We start from the raw sequence: 24969 nt of genomic DNA on the forward strand, positions 1-24969 counted from the left end.
AGAAAGGAAAAGGAAGCTGCGTTCGCCCTCAGTACCTGCAGGGAGCGGTCAGAAACGCATGTTGCACCCACATTACTTGGGGCTGTGTTAGTTTCGGTTGCTGCCTTTCCTTTCTGCACTCGATGGGTCGGTAAGGGAAGGGTTTTGTAGGTTCTGATTTCACGGAACACACACAAGCGCTGCCATATTTGAGCAGTTTGTGAGAGTTATTTTTTACTTCTTCAGCTCCCACCTCTGCCATCCAGCAAGCCAGGACAGCATTAGCACCCAGTCTCATACTGGTGCTGCTGGATGGCCCTTGTATTTCTGAGTAACACGCCTTCCTCTCCAGCCACCCTTCATCGCGCCGACCCAAACATCGCTCCGCCCAGGGGTCCGTATGCTGCTCGATGGACAAGATGCACAGGAAGGATCTCTCCCACCCTCCCATCCAGCTGCACTAGACCTGCTGCCCCCTCCACCCCCCGATCCCCCCGACTTCCTCCCCACATCCCCCCCTCCCCAGCCTGCTCACACCTTTCCCCCCACCCCCCTGCCACCTTCTCTCTTTCATTCCGCACTGGGAGAAGCCTAACAATCCCGAAGGCATTCCAGAGAGGCTGGGCACAAAGACAGGCAAGCACGAGGCTGGGGACACAGGCGCATCACTCTGAAGTTGTAACCCAGCTTTCTCCGCTCCCACCGGTGCCGATACACACCACTGGCGCTGACACACACCGCCATGGCACAGCCAGCACACCGCCAGCCACCGGCCAGCTGAGAAGACAACAGCAAACACCTTTTTAAACACTGCAATATTTTAAAATAAATGAAGAGTCGTGCAAGACAAAATATTCCCTTTAGTAGAGATAAGGCATATGCGGAAAACAGAAAGCAGCTGGTTTAAGTATCTCCCTGCTAAAATAAATGGTAGCTGAGGTTAGCGCTGCTCTCTGGATAAGCTACTGGCCTTGTGTACACAATTTACATCCCATTGATACTTATTTTACGAGTTAGGTCTCAGAATAATCCTTACGCTATTCAAAATGTGCGCACATTTGTGCGCGCACACCCCCCCAACAATACAAAGGCGGTATGAATAACTACGTGTTTTTTTGGAGAAGCTTTGCTTATTTTTCCCTTTTTTATATTTAAATCCCAGTTGTGCAATTGCCTCATGCACAACTGAAGCCTCATTGAGCCTAACACTGCTTCATCCAGCTGAAAGCTCCACAGACTCGTGGGGACTGAGCATGGCTCAGGTATTTAGCAAGTACCAAAACCTTGCAAAAATTTACAACAAACTTTACAAGCCTCCGTATTTCGGACTCTAAACCTACTGGTCTTGTCCGGCACCCAGTACTGAAGACTGAATGGAGAGCCCCAGCTAAAATTATGCTGCAAAAGTGCTGCAAGTCCCACAGCCGCAATACCAGACAAGTGAGCTACTCTTTTCACTGTGCTGCTGACAGCAGGAGCCACACAACAATATTGCTGAAATCCACATTCATGCAGCACAAGGGAATAAAATGCCACACAAATCCTCTTTTCTGCAAGCTCTGGTGATATCATTGTTCGAGCTAAAACTGCCATGAGGAGACCCTTCAAACGAGGCCAGGCGAAAGAGTGGAGAGAGCAAAAAGCATCAGTGAGCTCACCCAGGCTCCCCCAGCCAGGAGGCTCATGCCAAACCGGCTCTTTACTCCTCCAACAAATACACCCTTAAACCACCTCCTTTGCACTTCCTTCAGGATCTCTTTATATATACACAAGCTGAAGGTAAACGTCCGCCTGCTCCTTCATAAGACGAAAATACTGAATGTGCAAACGAGGTCTGACCGGGGTTCAGCTCACTCCGAGACACGTCCTCCCTGGTGTAAGCTGTCAGCAGGGCAGTGTGGAAAATGAAAGCAGAGAAAAGCCACACCAGCTCCAGAAAGCAGGTTGGTTTTTGCAGCCCTTACAGTGGCAAGAAGCGTGGTTTAAGAGTTAAAAGCAAAGCAAAGACAGAAGCAGATGTAATGAGCTGCTCTCCCATCTAGGACGTTGGTGCACGCACACGCAGCAGCCCCAGCACAGCCCAGCTCCCCAAGCTAAACAAGTTGCAAAACTGTTTAGGAGTGAATTACAACTCCACATCAAGAACGTTTCATCATCTTATTCCTAAGCGAGCAAAATGCTTTAAAAATATCTGCCTTACCAGGTGGCATCCCCTCTTCAGCACCTGGGGAAGGAGGCGCCCGTCCCTGCACCTTTCATTTTCGCTGGGCTTGCTGCACAGCACGCCTGCGATCAGCGCAGACCTCGCTCGTGGTGCACGTCACTGCCATGTGGACTTGCTGTTTCCTAGGCATTTTACCTGCTGACGTTACGATTGCAAGCCTGTTTGTTTTATTTAACCACGCTCCTACTCTTAAGCTACCATCCAATTACTGCTCCCAATTACTCAGTGCTCAAGAGCCGACATTAATTACAGAGTTCCCTGCGCACGAGGTTGCTGCCAGCTGCGCCACACGGAGTTGGTGGCACTGCTTCAAACCTGCCTGCATCCAGGACCAGCCTGCATCTTTTCTGGGAAAAGAAACATAGATTCCCAGTCTCAGTGGTGGACTAACAGCCCTGAGCAAGAAGAACAGGTCTGGTGTGAAATGGCAGATGAGGAGAAGGTCATTGTAGCCTCAATGGCCAGATCTCAGCAGCCTCCGCCAGCCCCTTGGATCCCCCACGCATCCACAGCATTAAAGGTCTGTTTTCTTCTTTAGGATTCAACAAAACACCGCACCAGTTCAGCACTGGTGACCTGAACCCGGCAGCCTCTGAGATGCAGGGCACACATAGCATCGGCAGCCAGTGCCGCGTAAATTCATGTAAGTTGCAAGTGCCTTTGGCAAACCATTCACAAAAAGGAGGATGGAGACCCCAAACTCCCCAGACATTTCAGGAGAAATGCCTGAAAACCACCTCCCTCCAAGCACAGGTCACTTTAAACTGAGCCCATTCTGGCATTAGCAGCAGATCTGGGAGGTAGGACCCAAAACAACTCTCCGCTGCAGGGTCCGGGTACAGGGGGGCACATCACCAGCCTTGGGGAGCAGCCCACAGCAACCCTCTGCAGCTTGCAAAGCCTTCACAAATGCACTGACATCTGCAGACAGCGGCGCAAGAAGTTATTTTGCAACTCACATTGCTCAGATTTAATAATCACCCCGCTGCAAGACATCCTTCTGTCAGATTTTGAGAAAGATCCCGTAAACTTTGGTCTCTTTTTTTCCTTTCTAAAAATAGATATCTGTTGTGCAAAGGACTGATGCAGTGCCACTTATGTGAAACAGCTATACGCCAGAAGGAAATACCGCTTTAGCACAATTATCTACTAATTTTTTAATTATTAGATGTTTTATTTTTTTTTAACATGCGTTTCTCTTTGCATGGTGCAGCAGGCTTTCAAAGTGCTTCACGAACGGCACTGCAAAACTCGCTCTTGACAGCAGCAGGAAGGTCAGTGCTAGGCTTCTTCTACATACAAGAGGAAAATAAAGAGGTAAATCGTTCTTCTCCGTGCTTCGTTTCTGCTCCCAGCCCTTGCCAAACACAAGCTTTTTTGATAGAAACCCATCTCACCACAGGTTTGCTCAGCAGGGCTTGAGGACCCCACTGGAGCAGGGGCAGGGAGCACCGCGGTGGCACAGACTGCTCACATCAGGGATGTGCCCGCGTGGGGACACAGGGAACGTGGCCGACTCACGTGCATCTGGGACCGCTTTGGTCGAGCACTTTGGGGCAGCAGAATGTGCCTTTTTAATCCACAGTATATTTAATATTAAGAAGAGCAATTAAGTCAATTAGTGGTCACCCCGTAAGCTGTTAGTTTCCAAAAGGAGTTCATTTTAAGCAGCGAAACTGACTTCCAGCATGGTTTAAAATACGCTACACAAACATAAACGTGCTCTTGCGACCAGGAATGAGGCAACGGCGGCACAGGCTTTTACTGCTGGTGGCATATACCAAACGTTCTTGTTTAATGAAAGAGATGGGTGGATCTCAGGTGAAACACAAACATCCTCATCTAGAGTGATTCAAGCAAAAAGACAGTCTGCCTACTAAAACGCAAGCGCCACAATCCACTTTTCCTCGTAATAAATGCAAATCACATATATGATCACTACAATCCTACAAAGCCATAAGGGGCCGCACAAGGCACCACAGTGGCTCATTACTTGTGTGACGAACGATCGACTTAAAAATCAAATATCTGCACTGCTCCAAGCTGAATTTTTTCTGATTTGCATTGGTAAAAAATGATAATTCACTGCTTGAGGCAAAGACAGATCTTTCTTTAAAAGAGAGCAACAAATTTCAAGCATTATTTCCCAAAACACCATGAAAAGAGCTCATAGCTGCCAATACCAAGTCTGGATCCTTTTGTGTCTTGGAGTCAACCCTTAATTTTACACTTGTGCTCCCAGGTTGTTTTCAAGAAACTTGGCCCATCCTGAGCTCTGGTGACTCATTCCCAAACCTCTCTGACTCGCAGCACCCAAACTGGTTGCACCCATGAAACACCTTGTGACTAGGCAAAAACACTGTAAAAAGGGGGGGGGGGCGGGAAGCGCAAGGGAAGGAGGTTAACTCAGAAAGGCAGATGAAAACTGCATGTTTCCCAGTCACTGTTTCCTCCAGAGAGGAGGAACCGAGTGACTGCTGGGCTTGGCTTACGTAGGGATGTTGAGACGATGCTCAACCTCGCGGGGTGCAGCTGGCTGCATTTCTGCACTGTTTTCATAAATCCCAAATGCTGTTGCTCCATTAGAAAAGCTCTGATGATGTTTTCCAACTGAAGGAATACGGAGAGGCTTGTTCTTTTCTCCCCTTGCTTTTATTTTCGTTTTAAAGAAATGTCTCAAAAATATTTCCTCAGGGAGTGTGTCTGCTGAAGCGGAGCAGGGTACTCAACGCAGGGGGAAAAATAAGCAGATCCTTGAAGTACACAGGAACAACTCGCCCACAAATCTCCTACTTCAGAGATGCGTGGCTGCGACTTCAGCCTATGTCCTCTCCACCCTCAGCAGATTGTGATAAGGATTATTACCACGGGTGTTTTCAGTAAAACAACAAATGTTCTTCACCTATCCGGAGGCATTTTTCTAGTGGTAAAGCTGAAGTGCTACAAAAGTTACAACTGATCAAACTTTAGTTTCAGTATAACTAATCACTACTTGTTTTTTTGCCAGTGTGACAAGTTTCAGAAGGTTAAAATGTTTCTGAGATGAGCAAGACCTACCGACAGTTTTTCAGTTGATTTTCTAGTTCGTGCATCAAAAGGGCACAGTCCTTTATTTCCTTACAATTCTGTTTTCAACTTAGGAGTGCCAGGCAGGAGGTGGTGTGCTGCACAGCAAAACCCAGGCTGAAGGCTTTTTGCGCCTGTTCCTACTATGCAAGTGATTTACAACCGCTGGCGATGAGAAATCATGAGAAATAGTTAATGTGCAACCACTTCCAACGGCAGCACTAGCCCAGCAAACAAAGCTAACCCTGCAGCCAGGCTTGCACCTCGCCAAGCCACCGCCAAGCTCTGTGCAAACCTCACAACCCCCTCCACCCGTGCGTGATTGATGCCCGGGCACCAGGTGCTGCCAGGCCTCCCTACACCGACCAGCCCTGCCGCTCGCTTCACCTGGGTGTGCAACGAACCTAACCGCTGGCAGAGGTGCAGCTGTGCATCTACCTCAAAAAAACAAAAGGAGAAAAAAGTTTAAGCTTTTGCATCAAGTATTTGCATTACTAGATCGCCAGCCTTTTCTGCGATGAGCACTGCATGGATCATGCAGCCTGAACCACCCCGCCAGGGCAATAATCAAGCAATACTCATGCTGCAGAGTCCAGTTCAATTATAGAAAGAAATAAAGCTGTAAGAAAAGTGTCACAGCGAAATACCAAATCTCAGTGTACTTGCAAGGCTCCTTGCTTTGCTTAAGTCATCTCTCACGTTCATTATCTAGTCCCGTTCCTGCCTCTGGAGGCGTGCAGGCACATAACACTAATAGATTCAGTTTCCCCGAGCTCTCCCTCTCTATTCATCATACGGTGGGAACTTTTTTTTAATAAACTACATCTTTACAAAAGGAATATCACCGTTTGTCACCATCAGGTCAGAGGAAGAGAGCCAATCATCATCTTTAAATAAACCAAGAGCAGTAGCTGCAAAATACGATGCCAGTAACGCCGCCCAGCCACTGCTGGCTGCCCGGCCAGCACCCAAGACACTGTTCAGGTGCATCTGCAGGTGGGGGTCGGGGGCACCTGAACGCAACTGAGGAACATTTTCTGCATCAGTGCCCCAAAACTGAGAGGATGGGTGACACCGGCTACTCAACGCATCTCACTTCAGAAGCAAAATAAAATTGACAAAATACTGGCTCCGGTATGCAAGCAGAGGGGAAAAAGGTCATTCTTTCCTGCTGGCCCCTTGGGTTCTCATTACCGATTCTAACGAGGGGGCGAAGCATCCCAAACCACGCTGCAGAGAGGGGCAGGGACGCACGATGGGATGGGATCCCTGCCCTGGGACGGGCGCGACGGCTGCTCTAACCTCATCAGCCACCTCCAGCTTTTCTCCACCGTTTCCTGGGGGAGGGAAGGGAAGCAAAGAGACAGGCGGGAGCAAACAAACCAGACACTGCCGCCTATAAACAAAGGAAGTGTTTTCTGAAGACAGCATCTAGGTAGACAGGCGGGAAATAACAGAAGCAGCAGTTACAGCAACAACAGCAACAAAAAAAAAAAACAAACTCAACAAGAAGTCTAAAGAAATTATTTCCTCTAACGAAACACGCTGGAAACGGTATCGGAGGCTGCTGAAGTCAGATGAATTCAGCACATGGCCATTTCCCCACGCTATCGGCAGCACACCCTTCCCACGTTGATGCAATCACACCCAATGCTCCCCCTGGCTTCACCGCAGATAAACCCCCTTCTCCAGGGTCCATCCTGCACCCATCCTCTGCACTACTGAATTATTTTTCAGAAACTCCTGAAGAATGGAGTCAGCTGATCCGTGTAATTAACTCAACTAACCTGGGCATCTGCAAGAGCTCTTTTCCATCACCTTTAAACACCCCAGGGGGCCCAGGTGCACATGAAAACCGACAGAAAAGCAACATCTTTTTAGCCTGTGTTATCCCCTCCCAAATCAGTTTCTCTCCCTAGTTTTTCCCCCTCTCCAAGAAAGCTTGGGGGTCCTTAAACCCTTTTGACTAGAACTATGGACAAACAGCTGAAAACTGTCATTTTTCTCTGCAGCCAGACCCTTCCCCAAGCCCCAAACATTCCCAACGTGTACCTAGATGGCAGTTATTCCAGCAGCTGAACCAGGCAGCCCACACTCAGGTTTTACAGTACTGCTACGCGATGTGCTTATTCACCGAGACTTTCACTAGCTTCTCACCACACATACTCACTTTCAAGTTGGCAGCTGGAGATAAAAAAGCAACGATATCAGCATCGGCCGATATCAGCATCGGCCGCCGGCACCAACCCCAGGAGGGATGGAGGGACATGGGGGCAGCACTGGCACTGCCTGGGAGGGATGGAGGGACATCCTTGGGAGGGTACACCCCCAGGAGGGATGGAGGGACACAAGGCAGTGCCCAGGACTCACCTCACCTGGTTTCTCACTGCTCAAATTTTAATACTTGCTACTGAGGATCCTAAAAATGCTGTTTTCTTGCATGGGACATGACCCCTTCCTCCTACAAGAAGCCTGGGAACACATCCTCTGCCATCTGCCTGTGTAAGGGCATGTTTATCTTATAGACAGCTTCTTTTACCGCCTCTATACGCTTACACGCAACTCATGCGGGAGAAACAGACACACGGGTTAGCTGGCATTTCTTCTGACCTCACACCAACAGTCCCCCACACAATTTAAACATACAATTTCCATCTTACATGTCAATCGCTGCCAATGGTTGTAAAACAGGTACCTAAGACAGAAAACTTCAGCCTAACACTGCATTTTAAGACTTTTTGGCCAAAACGAACAGCTGTGTTTCCACCTGCACAAAGACCAGGAGGCTCCCTGGCCCGCCACTGCTCTTCTCCCTGTCCACCCAAGGGGCTGCGTCCCCGCAGGGTCCCACCGGCTCCTGTCTCTAACCAGTGATGTGCACATCAAATGATGCTGATGGGATCAGCGTGTTTGCAAGCAGGACTAAGAAACTACCCGCATGCAGAAGCCAGTGTTTAAAAGACAGACCAGCAGTTTCTGTTTGGGGGGGTCTGTCAGGCTGCAGAACACCAGACGGAGCTGCCTCTGCACCTGCTAAAATGTGCATCTTCCCGTAAAGCCCCAGGGCACCCTGCTCTCCTCCGACCCTCTCCTCAAGAGGGGAGATCAGGAATACTTGGTGGTAGGGCCCTCTTACCCTTTGTTTCAGGAACTGGAAGGCAGCAAGGAAGGCAGGGTTGCAGGAGGAGAAACATTTCCGAGCTATGGCAGCTGAATCTGGACCTGACAGATTTTTACCCTTCCATGAACGAGCCGCTGCTCCAGTGACGAACGACTCTTAAAACTCCCCAGGAATGGAGCCACCAGCTGCGTGTTTCTCATTTTCCGAGTGCCTGGCTGGAGGCACTGCGGGCAGCTCACAAAGGCAGAACCCTTGAATATAAAACGTTCCACCACACTCCACATCTAAGGGATAAAACCAAACTGCCCATCAATGCTTACACCATTACCTGTCCCGAAGCATCCACACGCAAATTGCAAAGACCATCTTTTGATTCATTTGCACACAGGCATGGCAGATGAACCCGGGCAGGAATTATTAATCCTCCCGAGCAGAGTTTGAATAACAGGGAATAAATACAGCCCGGGGCCCCGTCCACAATGGGACGGGACTGTCCCCACTTAGCGGGCAGCTTTCGTTTATACTTAGCGGTACGCAAGCCCTGTGGGGGCAAAGCCCGAGTGCGATCACACACGGAGACCGTGCTGGTCTGCACTCGCTCGGAAGAGCAGAGGGGATGCACACGCCATCTTCTACCTCCGAGCGTTTGACTCTGCAATTCTACTATAAAGCCGCGTGAGCGGCTTAGTTATTTATTTAACTAAAAGCTTTTAATTATCTCTCTCACACACACGCATTACATGGGGTGGGGAAGGGGAGGAAATAATCAGCCTACAACCGGTGACCCGCGGGTTCAAAGGAATTGTGTTTTTCATAGAAACAGCTAACTAGCCCAGATCTTCTCCTGCTGCTTCCAAACCACGCTTCCAGCTGCAGGGCTCCATCCACGGTGCATTCTGCTGCCGTTACAACTCGGGCTGACCTGATCACTGCAAGAAGGACCTTGGTTCGGGCAGAACAAAGGCTCCTCTCCAAGCGCAGGGTTTTCCTCGGGTGGCCACCGAGGATGTTACTTCGTGGTGTGAACCTGCTGGAAAGCCCGGCTGACATCCCATGGCACTCACCCTCGCCAAGAGATGGAAAGGACCACTCTCCGCAACACCCGCGTTGCCAGAAACACGCCGTGAGCAGAAACGCTCCCCAGAGCTGCTGCTCTTCCTACGCCTTCCAGGCTCTGCACTGAGACCAGGGAGATACAAAACACTCAGTCCCCTCCAAAAGCACCGGAGTTCAAGTGCTGTAATAAATTATAAATCATAAAGCACTGCTGCAGACGTTTGCTCTGAGCACAGCAGCTAAAGCAAGCTGGCATGCGAATTTGTTTAAAAAGCCCATACCAGAAACACAGCGGGGTCTGGAGGAGCATGCCCTGGAAGAGTATGATTTCTTGAAACACCCCCCCACAAGCCCATGCAATTTTCCTCTCTGTGGAACTGCTTCATTAAAAAAAAAAAAAAAAAAAAAGGGAGGGGGAAGGATTTAGTCCATCTACAGAGACAAATTAAAAGTATTTGCTTTTAATACATAATGTTAGCAGCATTACACAAGCAAAAATTCACATAAACAGAAAACAAGCGTAAACAACCGACTGAACGTAAAGAAACTAATAATATTAATCTGGATTAAGTACAAGCCATGAACATTCCCACCTAATCCATCCAACGGACAAAGATAAATCCCTGCTATGCCGCATCCTACAGTTCTTTGCAACTTAAGGAACCACAGTACTGATCAAAACAACGTAGCAGATGAGAAGTATGGGGTGAAATCTTTACGTATAGCCACCTGCTTAATCTACACAAGATTACAGCAAAAGCCAAGCACCAAGAAAGCAGAACAAACATTGTAAAAGATCACCAAGCCCAGAGTGCAATTTTCACTTGAGGTGCAAAGCTTCACATCAAGCTTCCCCAGAGAGATGCACACGACAGCAACAAAACACAGCCCCGAGTCTGAACAATCCGAGGATCTGCCATTCCTTCTGCTCCAGAAAAGTTGCATGGGGGTGAACTGCAGTCAGGAAGAAACCAGCAGATCCGCAGCAGAGTTTAAAAGCACAAAGTAAGTTTTTTATAAAAGGAAATAAGGGCTGCCACAGGCCCCTCAAAGACTTACTTTATTAAAGCAACATCTCTGATTCATCACAGCTTATTACCATGAATGTAAAAGCAGCTGCAGCAAGCAGAGCAAGTCCAGGCACTCACCCAGGGCAGCAGGACACACAGCCCAGCTCGGGCTCCCCACCTGCAGACCCACGCACATCTCCAGCAGCAGCACAGTGGGAAGCACCCACTCCGCCACCCACTCCCCTGGGTTTTCCCTCTGTTGCAGATCCCCTGGCCCAGACACCTGGAGAAAGCCCAGAGCTCCCACCACGCACCACGGACACAGCACCAACTTCTCGGGCTTTTTCCAAGAAATAAATGCAATGTGGCATTAAGAGGATGAAGAAAAACCCGCTCTGCAGCAGAATGGGTACTGTCACGGTTTCCCCAAATGAAGAGGCTCTCACCAAACACCCCTCATTAGGGAACACAAGGAAAGATGTTTAATGAGAAACTCCTGGCCAGATGCTGTGGACGCACAGCCAACACCTCCACCGAACCGCCCAGAGGATGAGGAGCCAGGGTTTTGCCTGCTGACCCCAAAAATCCAAGACTCCTCCAAGATGCTGAATAACTCCTGGTGAAAACCTAGTAGAGAGCCACTGCCTTCCGTCAGCAGCACGTTACCAGCCACATCCCCAGCATCATCATCCACCCATCAACATATCAAAGCACACGGAGCATCCCAACATCCCATGGCTGGAAGCCCGCAAGCTACCCCGGCACAGCAACACTTTGATCACTAATGAATGAATTTGTAAACATGGCTGCATGCTAGAGAAGCCACGTACCTACCAGCCGACCTCCCATCAATTCCAATATTTGCTCAACAAGCAGTAAATGGGGTGTCAGAAGAGAGATGTTTTACCGCTTTCTGAAAATCAAATGCTGTCAAGTGAAAATACCACGTCCATTCATGCGGAGCACGCGGGCGCTTGGCAGCCGCAGACAGAAGCCGTAGATTTGGGGGATCAATGTCTAAAGCATTTGTAGGATCTGGGAACACACGGTGTTTTGGAACAGGCTGAGAGCAGTCCTTCCTCCCCTCGCCCTGGCCAGGAGCGACCAAGAGACTGCTGCCCATCAACCCCTGCTTCTGCTAACAGCTCCTTTTAAATTGCAATTATGAGATCGGATGAAAACACAGATAATTCCTCTGCTTCTAACCTAGACCAATACAGGAAATAATCTATTGGGGGGGGGGGGGGCAGGAATATCATCCTTCTCTCTGTCTCATAAGGCTCTAATTGAGTTTTAAAGGTAAGGAGTGCTGTTTATCCTGATATTTACCTTCTGCAGCAGATTATGTTTGTCCATGGGAATCCCAGAAAATCCTCACCTTCTTTATTGAGGCCATGTCAGCAGAGATATGCAAAAGACCCCGCTGGCTTTTAAATCACACCCAACACTCAAAATCGTCACAGCAACATAACTGAAGTTGCTAGAGGTTGGCACTGTGATGTAAAAAAATAAACATCAAGTGCAGCAGCAGCACTGGCACCTGACATACACTGCAAGCAGGACAGCCCTGCTCACCACCACCACGACACCGCAGGAAAACCTTCAATAAATTAAAAATACGGTTGTGCCAGCCATTACAAAAAAAAAAAAAACAAAAAACAAAAACCCACACCACACAAACAAACAACACAACCAACCCTTTCAAGGGAAGGGAGCAGCTCCTGGGGCAGCAACATGCCAGTCAGCTAATTGTGAAAGGAACTGCACTCCATGGCATCATCACCTCAACGAACAGCGATAGCAGCCAGGTCGGAGCCCCTCCGCGTCTCCCATCGATACATGGCTCTATTCTCCTCCCCTGAGACCTTCCCAGGATTGCTTGTACATTCGCTAACACAATTGTAAAATAAGAATCAATTAATTAAAAGGACCAACCCTCCAGATCTGCCTAACTCACGCAAACAAAACCTAGCGTACGTGGAAAGCCTCAAAATCCTAAATACAAACAGCAAGGTAAAGCAAAAATTAGTTTTGTGCTGTTGCTCAAAAATAAGATTTTGCTTTGCTTCTCTGTATTGTCACCAGTACCTTAATCAAATTCTAACCCAGAGTACTGAATTATAACTGAACTATGATTTCCAGCACAACACTTGCCCCAGAATTTGGAGTGTCTCTTAAAAAATGTTCTCTTTGCAGCTGGACGTACAATTCCTAAACAAGCATTTACACACCCACAGCCAGGGGGGCCACTGGCCTCTGCCCAGGACCAGCCCCCCCAAAATGCACGCAGCCCCCCCGGGGCACAAAGGGGTTGCAAGTTCATTTTCCCCAAGAAATGCTCCAGCACTGGGGCTCAAGATGCTCCAGGCTCCAGGCACAGCACTGGCAGACGCGGTCAGGGCACAATTTTAACTCGTTCTGGACCCGGTGGAGTCATTCCCATTGTACACGCTGCCTTCCCAGAGAGAAAAAATAAACATACGCCTTGGCGGAAAATCCTTTTAGCTGAAGAGCGTTGCTTCCCAGTGGGCCGAGGTGTTTTCCTGAGCTGGAATTCTGAGGGAATTGGGATGCACAATGAGCCTTCGCCCAGCCGGTGCCAGACCACAGCACCCACATCCATCCCACGGTGGGCGAGCGGGGCCCCGCCAGTTTGCAGAGCCCAGTGCCCTTCCCCGCCATGTCTCATTCCTCCTCCTCCTCCAGGACAATGGACTCCGGGCAGAACTGGGATCCCAGCTGGGCTACCAGCAGCCCTGGGCACCCACCGCCCCTGCAATGGGGGGCGCTGGGTGCCAGATCCCCCACGCTGTGTTCCCCCGTCCTGCCGCGTCCCCCCTATTTCTCACCTCCTGCAGAATGTGTCTCCGGCTGAGCCTCAGCCTTTTGGCTTCCAGTTCTCCATGACACATCACGCACCCCCGCAGAGAGCTTGCACACCGCGCCGCGCACACACGGATACACGCTGCAAACACGGATGCGCCACGCACACTCCGCTACACCGTGCAAACACGGACACGCCACGCAAACACGGATGCACCGTGCACACACGCAGGCTGCACACGCACATGCACCAGAGACCGCAGCGAGCACACGCCGCACACCCCCGCTGCCCGCGCAAAGCGCCCTGCGTGTGCAAGCACCCCGCGCACACGCATCCTTTCCGCGCAGGGAGGTGCGCGCAGCCCCTGCACACGCACACCCCGCGCAGAGGCGCGGGTCGCACGCACGTGAACACACGCACCGCGTGCATGCACCGCTACACGCCGCGCAAGCGCGGGCGCGCACACCCGGTGCACGCGAAGCGCACGGCACGGGGACCGCGGGCACGCGCCGACACGCCGCTTGCACGCGCAACAACCGCGCGCGCGCACCCGCGCTCCCGGCCCGCACTTACCCGCGAGGCCGCCCCCGCTCCCTGCCGCCGGGCCGCGCAGAGCCCCCGGTGCCGCACGGCGGGGCCGCTCCGCTCCGCGCTCAGCTCCGCGCCCGGCCCGCCCCGCTGCGCGCTGCGCTGCGCCCGGCCCCGGCCCCGCCCACAACACTGTAGTAAGTTCCCATTGGCCCAGAGCAGGGGGCGGGCCGCCAGCGCCGCGCCGCTATTGGCGCGGGAGAAACGGCGGCTGGCGGGGAGGGTGGGGGCAGCGGGAGCGCGCGCCCCCTCATCGCCCCCCCCACCCCCCCCCACCCCGTTTCCCTCCCTCACGGCCGGGGCTCCGCGCCCGCGGGCGGCCCTCAGGCGCCGCGGCCCGGCCGCCTCCCTCAGCTCGGCGGCAGAACGCCCCGGGAGGGGGGGCTGGAGTGACGGGATTACCGGCAGCCCTCCCTGCCGGTCCGGCGCTAAGCCGGTGTGGGGGAGGGGGTTGGGGCGGGGGAAGGGGGCCGCGATCAGTCACCGCCGCCCGTAACCGGTAGGGAAGGGGCCGGAGGGGCCCGGCCTGCCGGTAACGCCGAGCGGCAGCGGGCTGCGCTCCCCTCCCTCCGTGACCTAGATTTTAAATACAGAAAGTTGTGGCCCAGCTCACACAGGAGGACCCGGGGCAGGGGGGGCGTACGTTCCTGGGGCTTTCTTACATTTAAAAAAATAAAGGCCTTTGGGAGCCAGGTACTGGCCCAGCCGAGATGGCGAGTTGACCGAGGTCAACAAGATGTGCAAAACCCCGCCGGGGAGACTGACCTGCTCGCCACTCCACAACCCTGCGCCCAACTGTACCGAGTGGCTCTGCCTCACCTACAGCCAAATTATAAGGCTTTTTTTTGTCAAACAGAGCCGTCCGGCTCCCCTCGCCACATACGCTGGAACAAAATGCTCCCCAGCCTCTTGTCAGCATTTCCACGGAGCTCCAGTGAGGCAGTGCCAGCCCAGTCGGCTTCAGGGGGACCAAATCCCTCTCAAATATTTACACAACCCCAAAAGATGTGTGGCATCTCCGTTGTGTCTCCCAAAGAGAATTAAGTGATCAGGCACTTCGTTCTCCTTGCATTAAGAGCAAATGTCCTAGCCCTTTGTCAGCAGGTAACACCCTGGGCTGACGCATGCCCTGGTTGGGATGGCTGCATCCTCACACCGAAGCCTTCACTAGTACCGACGCAGTGATAAGCACACTTGTGCTAAATAGGAGCCAAACAAACCCCATTTTCTAGAAAAACTTAACGTGCTTCTCACAGCTATTGACCCCTTCCCCTCTATGGGTCTACGACATGGCTCTGCCAAGACATACACGATGGTGCAGCTTCCCTTGCCTCAGTGCTGAGACCGCTTGCAACAAGCCCCTTAATGGGACGGAAGAGAGGTATTTTTGCCTTAAATCTGGACTATCTGGTGGTTTCCTCGGATTCAGATGAGCACATCTGATTCAAAGACACAGGCTAGGAAAGGTCTGGCAGCTGTTAAGTCGCTGCTCCTACACCAGAGACAGGCAGCTCCCCTGAAACAAGCCCTGAAGCTCCAACTTCACTCCCCAACGGCATTAAATTAATGCATGTTAATTGCCCAGGCTGTGAATGAAGGGCTCAGATGTCTGGTGCTGATCCACCACAACAAATGCCACCTTCGCTACTGCTCACCCAGGGATGGGCTGAAAACAGGCTGTGTCACAAGGGAAATGTGAATCCAAGGGGCTTTAAGGAGAAAACCACAGAGCAAAGGAGCCACAATTTCTGGATGCAAGGGCTTGGCAACAGCTTCTTGCAATTGAGAAAAACAAGCAAACAAACCCACACTGCTTCATTGTAACATGCACGCATGCTGACCAAAGGCAGATTGCAGATTACATGGAAAAGAGACAAGGGCAACGAAAACTTCACATCAGAACAGTGATTTAACACCACACAGCACGTCATCCACCATGCTCAGATCACCAGATGATCCCCAACTCCATCTGCCAGCATCTGAGTATAGAGAGCAGCAGCTCCCATATTTTGAGCCATTATTTCCCAAGTGAACCATTTATCCACAGGGAACACTAGTGCAAGCTGCCATACACGCTCTGCACAAGGGCAAAGGACGCTTTTAGCTCTTCAGACCCCAAACAAATGGCCAAGAGTGGCCAGAGAAACGGCAGGAGAAACTTAAGAGCAATACAGTCATCAGATCTGAAAAGAGGCGCGTGGTCTGTACCACGGGCATGCCTTGAAAATGTTCTTCTGGGGCAAGGGGATTTGAACCTAGGCCAAAGCAATCCTTTTGTGGGGAGCAGAAAAAGGGAAAAAAGAAAACAAAAGCAACACTCCTCTGCATATGGAAATACCACCACCAACACCACACTTCTGCTGTAAATCGCTGGCTTAGCTTCTAACCTTTTCCTTCCTACACAGCCCCAGACTGACCTCTGAAATCCCATAGGAAGTAATGGAAATTTCTTAAATTCTTCACTATAAGAACAGTTTGCCCCATGCCAAGCCCGGATTGCAAATATTTAAAGAACTCTCCCAGCTATAGCTGGTTTAAGTCACTTTATAGGAGTCAATTAGAGACTAAGAAATATTCTAATAAGTCAGGATTCCTTGGTATTCAGCTGCTGGATACAGGAATAAGGAGAGGAATTATATTCATTTTAGGCATGCATTCGTGGTCTCTCAGGCAGAAGCTGTTCCCTGCGAGCTGAAAAGCCACTCGCAACCGCTCAGATCCCAATGGACTCAGTCAGCGCAAATCAGCTGGGTCACAACAGAGAATGATGCCAAACCCTACCCTCTGCCTGTTTCATGGGTGTGCAGCTAGCAAGCGGCTCAGATGTATGTGCCCCAGCATCTTAAGAGCATCTAGACAGTAGATTAAATCCAGCTCAAGTAAGTTCTTAAGAAAATACAATCATTTGTAAGGTGATCCAGCACTCTGCAGGCCCCCACAGGATGCACTTCTGGTAGAATCTGCTGTAAAACTGGGCTCCTGGCTCACACCAGTGCCAATGAACACCCTGCCTAGAGCATTACTGGTACAACAATAGGCTGCACAGAGCTCTCCTCACCCCAAGGAGCTTCTCTACTCGAGGAATTCCCAATCTAAACAAAGGAATTGTGCATCACACTGGTATCAGTGCTCCCTCCCGCAAAGCAAACAGGATTTAAGGTGAAGACAAATACTCAGGATTATGCCAAGTTCCAGGAAAACAAAGAAACAAGCTGGTCAACTGAATCCTTTATCCACTATGGCTCTAAATGGGCCAGCTGCATCGATATTACACATAGGTATGTGCACATACGATAGGCATATTTGGTTTATGTGCCTCGCTCACACACTTTGCTAGCAAGTGACAGTCTCCAAAGCAGCAGCCATTTCACAAGAGCAAACAAGGTGGGAGGAGAGCAGGTGGCTCAGTTTTGCCAGCTACTGGCCCTCTGCCCTTGGCTCCTCTTCCGAGATGTACTGTCACCATCAGCAGTGCTGATCTGGCTAAGACCAAAAGCACAGGATGTAAAGGAAATCTTTCGACTTCACAAGGTTTGTTTCACTGTAAAACAGTGATCTAGAACAAAGATATTTCAGGTAAATGATTTACCTAGAAGGAAGGGGTGCTTCAACTAACGCTGCATCTCTCCCGCGCTCACCCCTTGATTTAGCACACAAAGTGGCAGGCACAGCAGAATTCACCGCCAGAAAAAGGCTCTGACAGGCTGAATTGCAAAGTCAAGAAATTTTCATGAAGAACTAGAACACGCTGCACTGCTTTGCTACAACACGTGTGCACAGTGAAGGCAACCTGGAACATCTACACTCACCTGGCTCCGTATCAAGAATTTAACCAAAGATTAAATCTAGTCCAGCCCGTCACAGCACTCTCCAAAACCAACAATCGATTCATTGTTGAGCGAGCTATTAAAGGGCCAAGCAGCACCCTCCATAGTTAAAGAGACTAAGTGATTTTGCTACTGTAATTCCCCTTGGCATCATGGCAGCTAGCCTCCAGTTTTGCTAAATTCAAGCTGCTTCTCCTATCCTTCTCTGTGTGGTTTCCTACTGGAGAGTTTTCCTTTGTTGGTTGTTTTAACAGCAGGAGTTGTGCCCTTTGAAGGCCATTGTTGCCAAACTAAAACTGCATGTTCTTTCCCGTGGGCAGAAGAATCCATTTTTTGAGCCACTACATCTTTTTGGTACTGGGCTGGCTTATGCATGTGCCTTTTGGGGAGATGGGGAAGGCAGAGGGGGTGGCTGGGCAACTCACCCTGGACACCCAGGAACTCCCATCCCACCCAGAATCTGGTTAATTCATGGAAAAAGCTCCCATCACGGGTTTATTCAGTCTGTGTGAAGTTGATGTTCACTTGAGTCGGAGCTAGTCTGCTGTGTGGCAAGACACCAAGAAGGAGGAGGAATAAAATAGATGATGAAGAGGAGCACCAGCTCTCTCCAGGCTGCATGCCAGTGCAGGGAAGAACAGCTCCCTGAAAAGTCCGCTTTGTTCCAGGGGTTAGAGACAGTGCATAAAGCGCATTTCTGCCAAGATGCACCATTTAAAGATTAGAGGAGGCCAGCTTCAGATTGCAGGATCGAGTTTTCATATAGTGAATGTTTCTACATTGAGAGAGAAATACTTTTCCCCTTAAGTATGGGTAGGAAGTATTAAACGTACCAGTGGCTGCACTTAAAGGATCTGGAAAGTGCTTAAAAAGCCTGGAGAAAAGATTACAGGCAATGTTGTGAGTGTAAGCAGTGCAGGCTCAGGAAACGGCAGAACCAGCGTGGCACGAGCCTGAGCTCCAGAAACAGCCCGAGAAACAGGCTGAACCACGCGAACAGCCACCCAAAGAGACACAGCTGGCCCACAGCCACGCTGACCTCCGTCACATCGCGAGCTCTCCCTCATTTCAAGCATTTACCAGATTTCCATCCCCTAGCAGTCTTGGGGAAAATGAGACACAACTGAAAACAGAGGAGCGTGCTCACAAAGAGCGCTCGGCTCCCTGCCCCTCGTTAATAAATTCCAGGAGACACTGCTGGAAACCTCTATGGTTGGGCAGCAGGAGGAAGTTCAAGCCCTTGCGCCAGCCTCCTCAACCAAACAGAACAGCCAGCTTGGTCAGGGACGCAGCTGTCACTTCAGCGGGGGACAAGCTCAGCTATGCAGCCTGTGTTGAAATAAACCCAAAAATAACAGTTAGTGCCACCTAGGGACCAGGACTAAGGCAGGGAGGCAGAAGAGCCATACCGCAAACAAAGGACGTCAGCGGCTGATTTACTCCTTGCATGGATGAGAAGTCAAACTGCAGCGAGAGGCGGCTCTGGTCTGTTTAAGTAACACCAGGTAGGTGGCTTTGAACTGTAGCTTCTCCCCACAAAGGAACCAGTTAGGTGAAGCTTTCACTAGGGGCTACTCAAGCGTGGATTTGACTCCGTACCAATTACGCTCTCCCTTTGGGCAAAGACCATCCCTTGGCTTCAAAATACTGAGAGCAATTTGGTTCAGAGAAGGAAAGTTTCAAGGCCAGGGTTTATTTAGGACCGATGTGTACCTAGGAGTACGTTAGAGTGAAGTACTTGGGGGAGTGCCCCTCTAGTCTGTACTAACACACTGCTTGTATCCCAGCGGCTGGGCAGCAAATTCACCCAAGCCGTCAACCCAGCACCAGACAACAGGCAGCAGTTTGTTATTGCAGGCCAGACCTGCACATCAGCGAGGGACACCTGCCAAGACCAAACATTTATTTAATTAAGACTTCAGCTATGGAGAGCAAATACAACTTCTAAACAGAGCACGGGCTACCTTATTTCTTCCACAAATAAGAGCTGAAGCTCTGCACCACTTCATTCAAGGCTCCTTCCCCTGCCTGCTATCGCCTTGGACCTTGCAGGGTTTGCCTTAAGCTGCTAACTGGATCAGACCGAGTCCTTTCTACAGATGATCCCACAACCTAATACGGCACACTAACGTCTGCTGAGAGGCATTTCTGCAGGTGCACAGTGATTAATTGGTGCGCATTTCCATATCACAAATTTAAAAAAAAAAAAAAAAGACTTTTCAGCTTGGTTGAAATGCGGTATATTAACCTCTGAAACTGGCAGTCATGGATACGAGCTTCCAAAAGAGAAATATCAATAGGACAAAATCCCAGAGGATAGCATCACATTGCTGCCAGTTTTTCCTGGAGCTTTACGAAGTAAGGCATTTTGAGGCTTTATTTAAGGTCCTATCTTTCCATGCTCATTTTATAAAGAAAACCCAAAGCAGTTCAGCTTTATGGCAGAATCCAAGTACTGGGGAGGGCAGAGGGGGGAATCAGATGTTGCAGAGGAAAGCTGTGGGTACGGATGGAGAGGGCTGGAAGCATACCTCATCTGAACTGTTGCCACTGTCACAGCTAATTGCCCAAAGTCATCCTCTCTGAGAAAGGTTTGTTACTGAAATAAATAACATAACCCTGTTAGCTCAGCACATTCTGCAGGTCCACAGAGGCTGCAAGTTAACATGGTGTACGCGGTAAATCTTCCAAGCAAGAGATGCAGCAACAGCTTTGAGATGCACACTAGCCAGATCTTACCCCTGCATTTACCGCAGGCTGCATCAGAAAGAAGCTAATAATCATTAAGCTGCCATCTTTTATTTCTAATTATTTGTCTCCACAGCAGGGTTCCTCCAACCATCAAGCAAAAGGGAAGCAAGTCTCAAAGGAGTAACTGTTTTGAAGAGGGCTTGCAGCTGCCACTGCATGAATGGCTCTCCAAGAACAGTAGCAACTGCTACAAACTGCCCACAGAGCTAGGAGGAAAGCATCTCTGTTGAGGCTGTTTTTCAATGTCGGTTTTTAGGTCAACTAAAACAGCTTTTCTTATGCAACAAGAGATGCAGAAAGCTCACTTGCTTTTGAGTTTTTGCTTTCATTTAATTAGATGGTAATTCAGAAGGCAGCACTGCTATTTAAAACACCACAATGAGAACTATTTCACGGCCTTACAAAGCACTGAAGCTAAGCCAGCCCTAGAACTTGACACCACATCGGATTCTGATGGTCTCTTCTGAACGGGTGGCACAAGCGAAACAGATACCCTGCTACTACATTTCCAGGAGAGATTCAAAGCAGAAAAACTCACTGAAAGGTGGAAGAGCAGGAAACCTTATTTGTTTCTCCTCTTTGAGCTATATGTAAATGAGAATTAAGGGGAGACCCAAGTTCACAACACAACAGCTGTTCAACGGCTCCACAATGCCATGCCCTTCTCTAGGTGACCCATGAATTAAGTGACAGCAAGAAACAATTTCATGTGCAGGTAAACTTTTAAGATCACAACACGTGGCTTTCAGCACCGCCAATGCCAATGTATGGAAAGACAGAGCCCAGCAGCAGCCTGCTAATGGGCACACTGTACTTACCAACTCCTTTGCCACAAACACAGCTCTCAACATTTTTTCAGCCAGTGCACATACCCTCACCTCAGATTTCTCTACAGGCTTCAAATAATGGCAACATACGTGAATCTCAGCTTGAAGGTCAAGAGCACAATCTCAAAGGTTACAGGCTCCTCTTGCGCCACTTGTGTCTTCAGCATTTTTCCTCACGGTTTCTGCCCTCCAGCTTCTTGCAGCCTCCCTCCATGGAAGCTGCTGGCATGCTGCTTTTAGGACTGATGCCCAACACCCTTTATCAGGCCAGGAGATGAGATTCACTTACTACAGTTCCTATGCATTTTATGTTTACCCAGGAGATAAGCCAGGCTTAAAGATGGAAAGGCAACCTGAGCCTGCTGTTTCCTCTGCTGGGTGAAGGTCAGGGCTGTCCCTGATCCAGTGAAACTGTGCCACACAACCTTTATCTTTGCCATCACTAACAAGGTACCACTTAACTTTCTTGCGTGCTGACCAAGATTTATACCAAGTATTTAGCAAACAGCAAATTTCATCTCACAGCGGGATCAGAACCCCAAAAGCCTATAATAAGCAAGACCATTGAAATGCAGTTGTCTCCCCTCTGTGCAGTACACAAGAGACAACAGACAACCCATGCAGGCAGAAGCCACAGTCAGACTGCTCAGAGGAAAGCAAACCAGGGATTGTTCAGGTTACCTGCTTTCCCCAAGGAAGAAATTCACCCTTGACCAACTCGACTTGTCACGCAGTGATAACCAGATGGGTGACTGTGTCCTGAGGTCTGCTCAAGCACGAAGGAGGAAGACCCTCTGGCCGATGACTGGCTTCAGCACACCCTGGCAGAGTTAGAGCCGCTGCGCTGGTAGAGGCATGCCTCGCACTAACCTGCTCCAGGACTGACACCAGCGAGTATTCCATTTTACGTCAAATATGAGCTCCTGGCCAGCACACTGCCAACCTGCGTCTCTTGAAGCTACGCCTTCTGTGCAGGGGAGTTTTATTCTGCATTGAAACGACTGCTGGGTGTTTGGTGGGGCTGGAGCTCAGCAACTCAAATCAAGGCAGGTCCTCTAGTTAATTAACGATCTTTCTTTTAGAGATTTGGTAGCAAAGAACAGCTCATTCATAACAGAAGACAGCTGCTCAGCTTCCAAATACAGCGCTTCGCTTACTTCTGTGTAAGAACAACAGGTTTATGCTTGGGTTTGATTAAACCCTCCTGCCCTCCGCTGTGAGGCATCATACAATAACGCTGAGCTTAAGAATAAAGCAGTCTGTTCCCAGCACCTTCCTCTGCTTTCCCTGCAAGTCTTCCATCAGTGACTGGCAGTACATTGAGTGCTTGGGCAGAGCTCTAAATAGGCTCAATCCTTTCCGCTACTGGGAGAGGAGAGGACATTACTTGGGAAGGGAGGGCAATGGACAGGAAAGGGGAAAGCTTAGCAGCAGGATACCTTAAATTTTTTTAAAAAAAGTAAATCAAATCAAAAACTTCTGAAGTTTCCAGAGATAGGAACCTCAATTCAGGGGCACCACTGCACCCAAAGAACCAGCTCTACCAAGCAAAGACTCCTTCCCTTCCTCTACCCTGAACGCACACACCTTATTTTGAGAGGATTTAATACACGAACAGCACCTCCAAGCCAGGCTGGGGGGCAGGCACCAAACCTCTGCTGGGAAACCACAAAAATCCACCCCACCAGGATGATTTTCCCCGGGTGCAAAGCAGGATCTCCACAAATGCAAGCTAGAAGCATCAGTGCCTGATGCACTTCTCCAAGCTCGACAGGCATTTCCCCTCCTCTCCTGCCAGAAGGGCCCCGGGCTCCTCTCTGTACCCTGCAAAACTCCGCACATCTGCAGGTTTGCAGAGGGGAAGCCAGCCCAGCGCCGCGCTCTGGCCTTCAGAGAGTCCCTTACACAACCACAGCACTGGTTTACCATCAACACCTGTCAGGAGGCGGCTGGGGAGAAACAGTGGGTATTGCTTTCCACTGCCAAAAACATTTTTACTTCCATTTTCTCAGTTGCTGGCACTTAGTGTGCTTTTATCACCAGGTCAGTGATCTGCAGCCCAGGCTGGCATGAAAAACTGCTGCTGGGGGCTTTTTCATGTTATAAACTTGGCCTGGAAATTGCTATGTTAAGTGCTTTTCAGTATCAAAAATCTTCACACACACACACACACATGACAAATCCTGCTGTTCGATAACAATCAATGCTCCAGAGTTTAAGACAAAATAAACAGGTTATTATTTAAGTCCAAGTGATTCGTTTCAGCTATTTCCTCTCACCAGGCTAATGAAGCATGTACTTACCCAGAGATGAGACAGCCGGGCAAACCACGCAGGCAAGGCACCAAAATCCATCACGGGGCAGTGTATAGAAAAGAAAGGAGAAGAGACACTGGTTAATAAGCAGTTCCAGCTAAATACGAAAACCCCCATGCACCTGCCAGCAAAATCCCTCAAGCCTCAAAGCCAAGTGCTCACACTTGTATCCTACACAAGTGCTGCGACAGAGTCCACGTAAGCAAAATTTGGTGCCTGACTCTTCCCAGAGCTGAAGCTGGAACTGGACGTTCACGTTGAGCCACTTCTCTAGAAATGTAAACACCAAGTGGGGAAGGAAAAAAAAAAAAAAAAAAAAAAGGAAAAAAACCCAACCATCAGCCCAACGTTACTTAACGCTGATAACAGCGAGCTGTGACGCAGGCGTCCCGTGCCTGCCAGCCCCCAGCGAGTTCGGTGCCCACGGCACGGCCGAGCCCGGGCAGCGCCAGGCTGGGGAAGCAGAGCCGGGTGTGGGGGCTGCGGGCTGGCTCCGCGCGTTCTGCATCCCTCCGGCCCCACCTGGCTTTCATGGAAACTTCAACTGGGATGGACATCAACTGGGACGGACACGGCCCAGCACCTCCGGCCCCAGCTCCACAGGCTCCAACTGAGCCCTCTAGTGGGCTTTAAAAATTCAACAAAACACCCATAGATTTAATTTAATTAACACTCTGCCAGAGGCCTCTAAACCCTAATCCTCTCAACAAAAGGATCATTAACTAAATGAAGAGATTCAAGAGAGCAACGGTGCTCTCAGCCGCAGCCGGGCCGGCTGCCTGCTCCCGCGGGCACACGCCGGGGCCGAGCAGGGTGCCGAAACCCAGCCGGATCCAAACCCTTCGAGGCTCCGGGACCGGCTCCACACCAGTGCACACCAGTGCACAGCCGAGCGCTCGTGGTGCACAGGGGAGGTCCAGCGCGGTGCCAGGTTCCTCCACAGCCACCCTGCTGCACCGAGGAGGCAGGCACAAGCCCACGCCCATCCTCTGGGATGCACCACGATGCTGATGGTCCTGGTGCTGTCATCTCCATTGAGACTAAAACCCCTGAACTGCTGAACCAGGAGAGGATTCAGCTGGAGCGCTGGTTATTTTTTAAGTGTTATTATCCACTGATGTCAAGAGCCTGACAAGCAGGTGAAGAAGAGCCATCCTTTCAAGAGGCAGCCTCAGTCCTTCAACCGAAGGCTGGGAAAACCTCTCCATCTCGCCCAGCCCTGCCAGCACAAGCAGCAGGAAGGGTTTTCCTCATGTAAGAGAGTTGGGGGGGGTGTTGGCAGACAAATTTACAGCATGCAGGGTGCAGTTCAGGAAGGTGCAGGCAGGGAAAAGCCTTTACAGTCAAAGGTCCTCCACCCACGAGCTTCACCCCAGTGAGA

At 50.2% G+C, this 24969-nt stretch overlaps 1 protein-coding gene across 6 annotated transcripts in view; it reads right to left on the bottom strand.

Annotated features, from left to right (window-relative positions):
• Nucleotides 1–24969, bottom strand: part of EPB41 (erythrocyte membrane protein band 4.1) — a 95107-nt gene that overhangs the window by 62148 nt on the left and 7990 nt on the right. The window contains exons 1-2 of one of the 6 annotated variants that reach the window (XM_037380836.1): nt 13911–13925; nt 9430–9433 (exon numbers count right to left, since the gene is read on the bottom strand). The exons of 1 other annotated variant lie outside the window; for it this stretch is intronic. Coding sequence is in view for 4 of the 5 variants with exons in the window: in XM_037380820.1 (XP_037236717.1) it covers nt 8719–8768 (50 nt within the window). In the remaining variant the exon portion in view is untranslated. Of the gene's footprint in view, nt 1–8718; nt 8877–9429; nt 9434–13910; nt 13926–24969 lie in introns of those variants that run through there. 4 more of the 6 variants (XM_037380820.1, XM_037380832.1, XM_037380835.1 and 1 more) reach the window with 4 other exon arrangements.

This window comes from Falco rusticolus, chromosome 3 (assembly GCF_015220075.1).
Source record: "Falco rusticolus isolate bFalRus1 chromosome 3, bFalRus1.pri, whole genome shotgun sequence".
Lineage (NCBI taxonomy): Eukaryota > Metazoa > Chordata > Aves > Falconiformes > Falconidae > Falco > Falco rusticolus.